The sequence below is a fragment of the Lethenteron reissneri genome, chromosome 20, assembly GCF_015708825.2.
Source record: "Lethenteron reissneri isolate LAM-NWPU_2019-01 chromosome 20, ASM1570882v1, whole genome shotgun sequence".
NCBI classification, from domain to species: domain Eukaryota; kingdom Metazoa; phylum Chordata; class Hyperoartia; order Petromyzontiformes; family Petromyzontidae; genus Lethenteron; species Lethenteron reissneri.
The window spans coordinates 1,653,804-1,666,149 of NC_083798.1; the positions used below are offsets into that span (position 1 = coordinate 1,653,804).

A 12,346-nucleotide genomic window follows, 5' to 3' on the forward strand; every position below is an offset into this window, starting at 1 on the left:
AGAATCTACGATGACCACGCGGTGAATGGCAGCGCCTCTAGCACACGGCAGGACTGTGTAGACTGTGTAGACTGGAGAGGAATCTAGATACATTCTGCACGCTACGCACCGGATTACCGATGCCAGTACTTGCTGTGAGCCAGAAAAAGTCGATACGGTATTTGTCAATTAATCGAATCATCCTTCCACCCCTTGAGACTTGGGGCGGTGACAGGCCCGCTCGTTGCAGAAGTCTGTGGTGTGATTCCAGCCGCCGCCCTGGTTAATACTGCGGTGGGTATTTGCCATTCAAATACGGGCCACGGTGGACATTAAAGATCCCGTGATGTCACTGGCAAGAGCACGCCATCGCGGTGTGTGCCAGCGTCATGGTACACATTTGGCAAATTGAAAAAAAATATACAAATGTACTCCGTTGGAATCTACGTATTATATGTATGTTGAACATCTTTCGCACCGTGCGTAAAAAAGCCCCTCGTGTGAACACACGGAAGACGCCTGGGCATCCCTGCATCGAAAGAGCTTTAGCTGTGCCGCTGCTGGGTCGGTGAGTGGTGCAGTGGCACACTCAACAAAGACTCGACACACTCGTCAACGACGTTGTGGGGGGGGGCAGTGGTTTCGTCTTTATAGACCGAATGGCCATTGCCCGAAACGTCGTCAATAACGAACGCCTTGACACCGACAGCACGTGCTGGGCGGGGTGGGGGGGGATGGGGCGGGGCGCGGGGAGGAGGGGGGGGGTGGAGGGTGGAGACGTTGGGGGACGGGGCGTGCGAAAGGGGCGTGGCCCGGGACGTAACGCGTGGGGGAGGGTGAGGGGAGTGTTGGAGGATGGGGTGGGGCTCGTGACGTAACACGTGGGGGGAGGGGGGGGAGTGTTGGAGGATGGGGTGGGGCTCGTGACGTCACGCGTAGCGATGGGGGCAGGGGGGTGTGTGAAAGGCTGTGGGGGGGGGCTGCGTGGGAGCGGGGCGCTCTCGCTGCCGTTGCTGCTCTCGCGAGAGTTGGCGGCGCGGCTCTCGCTATCTTTGTTCGCGGCGCTCGAGCGGCAGCAGGAGGAGGAGGAGCGGCACGAGGAGGAGGAGGCGGCGGCTCGGGCTGTGAGCAGCGGCGGCGCTCACGGAGTAAAAAAAACCACCCGCCCGCACGGTGGTTTTTTTTACTCCGCGCGACAATGCGAGCGGGGCGGCCGTGCGGCCCACGGGCAGGCGGCGCGGGGCCGTTCTCACGGCGTTCTCACGCCGCCTAAACACCCCCCACCACCACCACCACCCCCAGTGCCCTCCCTCCCGTGCGTGCCGGGCTACAGCTGCTGCTGCCGCCGCCTCCCCGGGGTGGAGGTGGCTGCGTGGGTGTTGGGGCGACCGACCGAGCGGGCGGGTGGGTGGGTGGTGTTGTTGTTGTTGTTGGCTGCTTGTGTCGTCGTCTGACCGGGTAAGGTCCCCGCTTGCGCGCGGCGACGTGGGTCGCTGGGTTGACGACCGCGATCGTCCATCGGCGCTGTGCGTCGGCTGCTCGTGTGGCTGTGTGGGAGCTGACGATGCGACCGGGCGCCCTTCGGAATCGACGACGGTAGCAAGAGGAGCGGCGTCGTCGGCAGCAGCAGCAGCAGTGGCCCCGGGCCCCGCGGGGGGCGGGGGGGGCCTCCCCGCCGTGGCCTCGCACCGTGGCCGCGCCGCGCCGGCCTCCACGGCCGCCGGGGAGCCGCCCCGTGGCCGGGCCCCGCCGGGGGGTTGTCCCATGGCCGCCTCCTCCTCCTCCTCCCCCCCCCGGGCCGCCGTGCTGCAGTCGTCGGTGCAGAGGCTCGTGGCTCTGGAGCAGCGAGCCCGGCGCCTCGCCCAGCGCCTGCGCCTCGCCCAGGCGGAGGCGACCGAGAGCCACGCGCGGCAGCAGCTGCGCGACCTCCTGGCCGAGCAGCAGCAGCAGCCTCCATCATCACCACCACCACCTCCTCCACTACCTCCTCCTCCTGTACAGCAGCAGCTACAGCTACAGCTACAGCAGCAGCGGCCGCCCCGAGCCGTGGACGCGGCGGCCGCGATGGCCCCGCGTGGTGTGGCCGGGGAGCTGGGCCGCGTGCCCAGGAGCCTGGCGGCCGCGCTGCGGCACGTGGAGAGGGCGCTGGACTCGGACGCCACGGAGAGCAGCTCGGGTGGCGACACGGACACCGAGGAGGTGGACAACGACGAGAGCGACGTCTGTTGCGACGACGACCACCACCACCAGGGTAGCCGCAGCGGCGGTGGTGGTGGTGGTGGCGCCTGGGTTGGCGACCTCGGCGTGGGGGCGTGGATGGGCCGGGCCCACCACCACCAACACCATCACCAACACCACCACGATCAACAACAACAGCAACAGCAGCAGCAGCCCGAACAGCCTCGCTCGGCCTTGTGAGTACCCGTGTCTCTTGTGCGTCACCATGTGTGTGCATGCGTGTGTGTGGGAGAGTGAATGTGTCTCTGTGTGTGAGTGTCTCTGTGGCTGTCACAGGAGCGTCTCTCTTTGTGCCAATGTGTGTGTCTGTGTGACGGTGTCTCTGTGCATGTCCCTCTGTGTATCGGTGTGTCTGTGACATTGTCTCTGTGCATGTCCCTGTGTGTATGTGTGTGTCAGTGTGTCTCTCTGTGCATGTCCCTGTGTGTCAGTGTGTGTCTGTGTGCATGTCCCTGTATGTCAGTGTGTGTCTGTGTGCATGTCCCTGTGTGTCAGTGTGTGTCTCTGTGCATGTCCCTATGTGTCAGTGTGTGTCTGTGTGACATTGTCTCTCTCCATGCCCCTATATGTCTGCCTCTGCGACACCGCATCGCCTTGATGGTTGCCCGTCTGCTCGGGAAACGAACTGCAGAGCATTGTTGTATCATTGATTGAATCCCATTGTTGCTCGGAGGAGCTTCAACCCTCGCAGTGGTGGACCTTTATGGGACCTGTTGACCAGCGTGCCTCTGGATGGGATCGGGCCAGAGTTTGTATCGCAAGAATCACTCCCAAAGCCTGGAAACGAGCGATGGGCATGGCTAGCTCGGTCTCTGAAGCCCATTCTGTAGAGGAGGACTCCTCGGACTTGCCGCAAATGTGGCACGATTTAATTTAAACATTCCACCCATAAACCCCCCAAAATGACACCCTGGTATTGCAACTCTTTGGACAGGGGCATGCTTTCCATAAGCGTATCCCCCCCCCTATCTGTCGCTGCTGTCACTGGTTTATATGCAGTAGTTGACAGCCACTTGCATGTTAATCGCATGCTAGTAGTAGTGTGTGGAGTGTCAGACCCCCACACACACTGCGACTGATTTCGTTTGTATTTGTTGCCTCCTTGTTGGGGGAATGGTTCTCGCAGTGGGTGTGGGGATTTGGCCCAGTGCGATGCACAACGCGATACTGTAATCCCATGTTTGTCTGATGTGTGTGTGTGTGTGCGCATGAGGCCATACACCACTCATTAAAACCATTTAGCTTTTAAAAACACACGTGTAGTTGTTGCCCACTGATTTAACCTGGGTGTCAAGTCTTTGAAAAAATACATTTTATGCACATACCACAAGCTTTTATGTGTGCTTGGGAGGAGAGACACCAGATGTGATGACTACTGTTTGGATTTAAATTTAGGGTGTATTCATTTCAGCAGGAAGGGGCCGATGAGCTGTTTATTTCATATGTTACACGGTACAGATGTTAGTTGTGTTCATGAATCATTTGTGTCGGTGTGTTCAGTGACAGTCACTGTACATTGCTGTGTGCCAAGTGTGTGTGTCTGTGACAGTGTGTCTGTGACAGTGTGTATGTGACAGTGTGTATGTGACAGTGTGTGTAGGTTATCACGGTATATGTTTATTCTGTTTAACCAGGTGAGTGTCACCCATTGTGTTTGTTGTGCTGCTGGAGTTATGTTTTTGTTGTTACCAAAACAGTTGGTGGAGTACAAAGTGCAGGCCTCCCCCATGGGCTTACAATTGGTCATCCGCACCCCAGAGTCTGAATGAGCATACGCAATGTTGCAGGTTTTTTAGCCAGGCCCTGTTGTCATTGTGGGTTTGGACATATTTAGGTGCTGTGACAGGACACCACCGGGGCTTTAAGATGGATGCAAGAGGGGGTAGGATGTGTGGAGTAAGCAGAAGGCTTTGTACGTGTGGGTAGTGTAACGTGTATAGTAGGGGAGGTTGTGAGAATGAGATCAATTTCTTTGTGTTGGCTTGGGGTGTTTTTTTACGTGCTATATAAAACACTTTAGAAGAGGAGAGAAGTCAACAATGGTTGAACTAGGACTGGTTGTTTTAGGCAGGGGAAATGCGTGTTATACCATTCGCGTGAGAAAGTTGGACTTTAACAAAATAACTAATCGTCTGGCTTACGAATGCAGATGCGCGCAGAGAATGCCAGGCATTTCATATCAGGATCGGATAAGTTTAGAGTATATTGTGGCAAGAGGGGGGGGAGGAGGAGTTGTGTATGTATGAGGAGGAAGAGGAGGGTTGGGATGGGTGGGGCACGTGTACAGGCTGGAGGGCACATGACTGAGAGGTGGTCATTGGGGTGCCACCAAAGGGAAGACCTTAAAAGCCTGACACGAAAGCTTGATGCTCAAAGAAAAGACGTTTGAGGTCGGATGTTAACTGTGCGATAGTTGCAGATTTTAGCAAATGGGAGGAAGTGATGGTGCATTTTGGTGACACGAGTGACGTTGGCTATGATGACCCGATGACCTTGATGTTTGTGTATTATTGCAGAAAACCCCCCACAAATTAGTATTTTCCGTTCGGCACGCTTGTTGATGTTAGAGGTTGAAGTCACGAAAATGTAATAAATATAGCCACTTTAATGGACATTCACACCACATGTGTACAAATTACACAGTTCATGGGAGCTCACGGGGAAATTAGGTTTACGAGTATATTTGTTTTGTTCAAGGTAGCTCACGATTGTAGAGAAACACGCGGTGATTGTGTTTTTCCTCTAAAACGTCTCCAAACATCCACTGTTAGAGCACTCGACTCGCCGCACCTCCGAGGTCTTGCATCTGAGCGCTTGGGGGGGGGGGGGCCCACAGAGGTCCTTGTGTTGTCGAGTGTCAAACTCAGAAGTGACTCACTGATCAAAGGCACAATGGAAGGAGCGTGACCACCCGAAGCCAGTGGAGCAAATTCCACATTCCCGTGGTGTGAGGCCGAGTTGGTTTATCGGATGGCCACTGTTGAATTACCACAACATGACACCTATTTTATCGACCCCAGACTGATGGTGGACTTGGTTTACCGCTGACTGGAGTTGGAATGCACAACATTTCAAAGAGCACAGTGCCACCCATGTTCATGTGGTCCATGCGCCCAGACCAGATGTACCACTTTTCGTTACCACCTGAGGTGACGTCAAATTCGTTACACTTTCTTGGTGTGCCAATTGTGTGATCATCTGAAATGAATGGGTTCTAACTTAATTAATTCGTATTCGTCAAGTACATAATGGTTCAGTGGTCTTTTACCTGCTAAGATAAACATAGTTTATTTGAATTTGTATATATTTTAAAGTAATTTGTTTATCTTTCCTATACTTTTCACCCCTATCGTTGTATCGTTTTAACCCATCCCCTACTGGACATGTGAAAAAACTGCTTGCTAGCTCATCGGATTCCTCCAATATATATTTAGACGATTCTGAAATAAAGTATTTACTCCCCGAAAGTGGTTCTGAGTTCATAGTCCAGCCAATGGGACTAATATTCGTGGCTGGTTTGGACCGCATCGTGGCAGCGCACCCGTGAGGTCCTGGGCTCGCTCAAGCTTTGAGTTCTGGGTGTTTCCCTGAATCTCACGGGAAATTGTTCCAGCACCTTCTGAGGAGAGAGAGAGAGCGACCACTGCCACATTTGTGATTGCACAACACCACGGCGGTTGCATAAGCAGCACATGTTATTGTGTGGTGTCGTCGTTACTCTGTTGAAAAAAATCTCCAATTAAAAAAAACTGTTCAAAACGAAATTCTAGACGTTATTTGTATTTTGTAATGCAATATTTCTTGAGCTGTGTGTTTTTAAATGTGTACCGGCCGCAGTGTTTGATGTTTCGAGTGCTTGTTGTTAACGGGGCCTATGGGCAGGGTAGTTAGTGGAGCTCAGAGCTGACTGTGATGGAGGCTGCTGTGTCCTGTGAAGGACAGACTGCTGTTTCAGTACTCCGTTTCATGACCCTGTTGATACACGCCGCTTTAATGGAGACCACTTTGCATAAAAAATACCTTTGGTGATGTTTGGACAAGCTGCAGGAAGTGTTAAAACGTCCTTTTAATTGTCGAAGTGAACATGAATTGACGCGTATTTTCCACGTCAAGTGGTGTGTATTTATCTATTTGATAACAATAATTCTCTGTCAATTCAAAGTTTTGGTGTACAGTATTTCCCCATCTCGAGTGGGAGTGTACCGTGAGAGGAGCATTGCACCGTTTTGGTACTTTCACCTCTCGTGCTCTGCACTTTGTACTTGGCCGCGAGGGTGGAAGGGTGTTTTTGCACGTGATTGGCTCGGTGGGTCAATACAACTTGATATGTATGTAATCCTCACCATTCTTGGTCAAGGAGCAGTTGAGAAATAGTAGGTGCAGTGTTTGCTGACGGTTTGCCATAACTGGCACGACTGCTGATTGAGAAGTTTATTGCCACTGCTGCCAGTCTTCGTGAAGCCATTTTTGTGCACCACACAGGTACCGGGAGTCCACGTGACCTGTCGTGGAGCAATACGAATTCTGTATAAAATCCTGCGCCATAAATAGTGTTTTGGCAGTTCATTGCTATTGCCCTATGATGGTCATGGTGCGTTTAAGAGGTGATGTTCCATAAATACTATTTGCTTGTTTTTGTGGTATACATTCCTGTTGAGCCGCGTGTCCATTGTGTGATCTTTGCTTGATCAGACTACCCCATGGAGTATCCTTACCTCGCTTCAAAGTATACAGTAATTCGCATTGCTATGCGGATTTTCATTTTCAGTTCCAAATGTGTTACAACACTCATGATAATCAGCCCGTGCAGCTTTTTCCTGTGTTTTCATTATGCTGGCGTGTGGCCGTAGTTTGAGTTCCAGTTCTGTATTGGATAGATCGTCTGTGGATGAGTTTCATATTTTGCCAGTGTTCTTGTTTAATTTCGTTGGTTTTTGCTTCTGAGGATGGGTGATGCTGGTAAAATGGTCTTGTGTGTGAAGTGTGAATTTGAATTCCGTCCACATAATAGTGAGTCCTCCCACCATGTTTCTGTGCAAGTCTTCTTCCGCCCCTCACTGTTCGCACCTGCTGAGCGAGTATGTGGGTGTTACTCTCCCGCTGTAGTGTTTAGCGTTCCTTGAAAAAAATCACAAGTCGCTCGGTTCATTTGGCAAATTTCTGACAAACATGCAAGTTATTGTTATTGCACTTAATAAATCAATAAAATAATAATGCTGTACAAAGGATGGCTTCAACACAGTCATAGCCTTTTACTCCTGGCAATGGGATTCCTCTGAGCCACGTGAATGAATGTATGTCATTTTGCACTGAAAACTATTTGCACTGGGTGCAGCACACACCACCAATGTCTGTGCAGCGAGACTTGGCTGCGCCTTCACTCCATACCTCGGCAATGCATTTGCATTTGCGGTTATCGTCTAAATATTCACAATGCACTTTGGTGTCACCTTGCCATTGGTAAGGTTTTTTAAACAATGGGTTATTTTTGGTCGATTCTTGGTAACCTCTGATGAAGATGCAATAACACACCAGGATAGAATAACAAATCGTAAACGTGTACTTTAAAAGGGGTACGAACCTCGTGCATGTTCCAGTTACCTTGGACGGAGAGACTGGGGCCTGCTCGGCTTTCAAGAACCTAATAGTCCTGAGGTGGCTGGGTTGCTCAGAGACTGAGATGATGCCTGGTCATTGAGCCGGCACCCTTGAATAAATGAGTTCTCAAGTGTGTAGCAAGGTTATTCCATTATCGCCGACACCAGTGAACACGAGAAAATACGTGATACTCAAGATCAAAAGTCCCATATATAACAGATGGTGTAATGTGAGTGATTGTTCTTTTAATGGCAAAACTTTGTAACTAGTGAACTATTAAGCTTTGTTACTTGTGCTTGGCTTGGCTGTACAGTCTCTTGAGAGTATGTTCAAGCTGGAAACGATGAAAGCCTCTCATCCTAATATGGGATGTGGTGGTGGGGGGTAAATATGTTAATAGAATACCCTGCAGTTCGTCCCTGGTGGTGTCACTTGTGTTGGTAGGGCATTCCCATTGGTGGACCTATCTTCACTAACTGATGGCCGTGGCACAGTTACAAAACAATGATCTGAAATTAATTTACGAAACACTTCTGCAAGCGTTTAAGCTGGTGTGTTCGAAGGAAGAGCCTAATCCGTAATGACTTAAAGTTAACTCCTTATTCAGCTAAGTGTAGTCGCTGCAAAAGGAATACGTTTAAAACGAGTTGAATATAAAAACAAAAATGACATGCATGTGAAAATGTTTCAGTTTGTCTATTGGGGTTGCGAAATATATCGCAGTGTGTGTCACTGACCCATTTTACAAAAGCTTGGGAGCATTCCTAAAGCTACTTTTTATCACCCTATTCTCTAGGTTGTAAGACGCTCCGCAAATTAAGATGCTCCACAAACTTGTGCCTGGTGTCAATTTGGCCACACACCTCTACGGGGTTATAGGACGTACACCCAACTTTTGCTTTAAAATACGTGGGAAAAAGTATAAACAACACGCATGATATGCGATGCAGTTGTAGGGTAACACGTAGAATTGCAGCCAGAATGATGACAGGCAGGCGGTCAGCTGATTGTGCTTCTGGAGGGGCTGGGCATGCGGCTGCCCCCAGCGAATAGCTCTGGATTGTAGCTTCCACATTGTTTGACCTTTATCAGCCTTGCCCTTCGTTGGCACTTACAACAGCTACTATCAAAGTATAATAAATGTAAAAAATAATGTGAAAAATGGGGCATACGCGAATATATTCATCGGGCCGTTTGTGCGTGACGGATGATGTTAATAGGTGAAGCATTTAGCTTTTAGGACTATAATTTGTTGTGTGCTATGAGGTTTAGTAGGAACATGCAATGAAGAAGGGTCATTGCCCAAAACGTCACCTAATATATAATTTACTGTTCGGGCAATGCTACTGATGAATGTTCTAGATTTGACACACGCTTAAGCGTTTGTGCTTTCGCTACGTTGTCCCCACCTGAAGAAGGACGCTTGTGTTGCGCCCGAAACGTCGTGATTTAATTTAGTTGTTTTCATTTATTTGATTAGATTTTTTACCTACGTGACTTCATCGAAAAAACCAAAGAGTATTGATGAATGTGTTTGTGGTTGTGCACCATCGCCAATGCAGTATCACCGAACAATGTGTCTCATTGTTAGTGGTTGGCGTACGAGTCTCTAGAAATTGCAGTTTCAGTTGGCGTTTCTTCATTTGTCCGCGTCAGAAACGATTTAACCACTGTGGCTGTATGGTATCGAGTACGACTACTCAAATCAGATCCCAGTGGCATCTGACTCCGATCTATGTTAATCTGATTAAATTCGCCTGGTCCCTTAATACATTCTGATTGGCTGAGCAGGATCAAATGTTAGCCGTTACAGTTATACATTTACGCTACATTATATCGCCTAATTAAACACCTTAAAGGTTTTTTTTCGTTTTAGATTTTAAGCCAAACAAAATACAGTATATTCAACTGATTACAGTCGTAGTCCTATTTTAATAAGTGAATCCCATTTTTTGCGGATCCATTGAATTCACTTTTTGCTACCTGTCTGCACATGCTCACAAATTCAAAGATCAATTGAGTGACAGACAGATGATAAATAAACAGTTTGATGGTTAATATAGGTGCTCGTCAGCATAACATGAGGAAATAAGGTATAAACCCCCAAAACAGGTTAGTCTCCAATGAGAGAATGGTATGGATGACATTGCCTACTTTAGATAGATTAAAGACAGTTCACTGTCCTGATCCTTCCAGTGTTGCAGATAAGGTGGAACAATGATTTCTCCTCCATAATGTGTTGTGGCGCTATTTGCGGACCATCCTTTGTGTGCCGTGGGTGGACTGGCAGTGGTGTATATTGTTATCGCAGCGCTTTAACACTGGTGACCTGAATTCAATTTGCCGGAACAGTGAAAACTAGTGGCAGATGATATCTGTGAACCCTTCCTGGATTCTGCACCTCACCCCCCTTGACCAGCATGGTGAAGTATGGACACAGTGTGGGAAGGCCTTCATTAAGCAATGGTTTGACAGAGCAGTAAACGAATAACTTGTATTATTGAGGTGCTTTAACGGAGACTGTGTCTCTTCCCCCATACCTGAGCGACTGGCCAAGTGATGATTCTCTTCTTCTCTAATATTCGTTCATGACGCACTTAAAAAAATGGTAAACATTCATATACCGTCTGCGTCTCTGTGTGACCGGACACGGACAGCATACTTCCTGCATTGCTGTCACATTCTCACGAGACCGTCGCGCTTACAGAGTGCGGTCGCCTTCATGGGAGCAGGCCTTGGCGGCTCCTCTCACCCCACCGCCGACAGAGAGCCATGGCGTGTGACTGCTCGTTTACTCACTCTGTCGATACCAATTACAGTACTTGTCGTCATCACGAGCCTGAAGGGCATATCTGTGAATGCTCTAATCTATGGGGCATTTGGCTGAATGTACAGGAGAGGGAGCTTCAGTAAAATGAAGGATAAATAATTCGTGAAATATTTAAACTTGAATAAAACCCCACTCGGAGGGATCTTAGTTTCCACTGTGGTGCATATGGAAGCTGTGAAAAAATAAGACTAGATTTGATCCTTTCTGGCAATCAAACAGGTGTTAACATGTTCAAACACCAAATATGAACCTAAGGAATCAAGTCTGTATTACCACACATACTTGTGGTGAACATGCAAACAAAACATGCCCTGATAAATATAATATATGGCATTGTCTTTGAAACTGATTGCTCTCCACCAGAGACGGCCTTCTTTAGGGCCTGGTGTCACCAGTGTGAGACCAGATGACGCCAAAAGGCGAACAGCACCTTTTGGCGTCATCTGGTCAAACCCATGTGAGACTAGGCTCTAAGGAAAGCTGTCTCGGGTGTGGACCAATAAACTTCAAGGACAGTGCACATTATCAGAGTTATGTCTTTTGTTTGTATTATGACTGCAGGTATTGCGGTCTATGCAAACATGACTCCTTGTAAAAAGGTTTCAGTTTTGTTGCCAGATAGAAGGGTAAAAAAACAATTAGCACCACGACAATGCCACTATCAGGGCATTCATAGCTTGGGGTGAGCAGCTACAAAATGAGGACCTCTTTTCGTATATAGTTGCTGTGTGGATCACATGATACAATATACAACATATAGCAATGGAAATTATTACATTCTTACCAGCACGATTCATGTATTGTTAGTGTAATAAATACATTTTAATCGATGCATCATTGCGTCCCTAATATTTAAACCGAACAAAGTCGGCTGGAATGTATTGTGTTCATTGGAATTAGTGAGAATTGGCAAACTGAAGTGGTTGTCTGATTCTTGGGGTTCAATGGAAACGTCAAAAAGACGTTGTGCCAAAATCAAATTGTGACTCTTCGGGTTCATCGCTTCCAAGACTGAAGGAGCCGAATGTGGACGGCCCGTGAAGCACTGTCGCCACTACGGCAGGGTGCGCACTATTCCGCTCCGATTGCTGCCTGACATATTCTTTTCCATGTTGTGGTGCTTCAACCATTTATAGCGCTTAATTTTAGGTATTTTTTTCAGATATTTATTTTTTTGCGACTTTTGATTTCGGAGTTTTAAGATGTGTTTTTACAATAAAGTGATGAAACTTGATTTGAAAAAGTGCCTGGTGCTTCTAATAACACAGTCAGTGTTGAGGCTGTGATTCAGTGTTGAGGCTGTGGGTCCATGTTGAGGCTATGGGTCAGTGTTGAGGCTGTGGTTCCATGTTGAGGCCCTGCGTTCGTGTTGAGGCTGTGGTTTGGTGTTGTGGCTGTGGGTCAGTGTTGAGGCTGTGGGTCAGTGTTGAGGCCCTAAGTTCGTGTTGTGGCTGTGGGTATTGAGCTCCTATAAATACCTCCCGGGCAGCGGCTTCGTGCATCAGTTGTAGCAAGTAGAGCTCCGTGATTTCATCAGCATCATGTACGTACGTGTGTGTATGTTGAACTTAATTCCCACCGTACGTAGCCAACCATGATAATCGGAGGAGTGGGGGAAGGACAGCAAACTAAACACAAAAATTTTCAATCTAGATTTAAGTGGATAGCTCCAGTGGCTTCCTAATATCGGAAGGAAGTTCA

General features: G+C 48.6%; 1 protein-coding gene across 2 annotated transcripts in view; it reads left to right on the plus strand.

Annotated features, from left to right (window-relative positions):
- The first annotated feature begins 1,003 nt into the window (after positions 1-1,003).
- LOC133344577 (KAT8 regulatory NSL complex subunit 1-like protein) overlaps positions 1,004-12,346 on the plus strand; it is a 44,041-nt gene continuing 32,698 nt past the window's right edge. Inside the window, exon 1 of one of the 2 annotated variants that reach the window (XM_061554574.1) lies at positions 1,004-2,393. In XM_061554574.1, coding sequence (XP_061410558.1) covers positions 1,744-2,393 — 650 coding nt within the window. In that variant the 5' untranslated portion in view covers positions 1,004-1,743. The remainder of the gene's footprint in view (positions 2,394-12,346) is intronic. The other variant, XM_061554573.1, reaches the window with a different exon arrangement.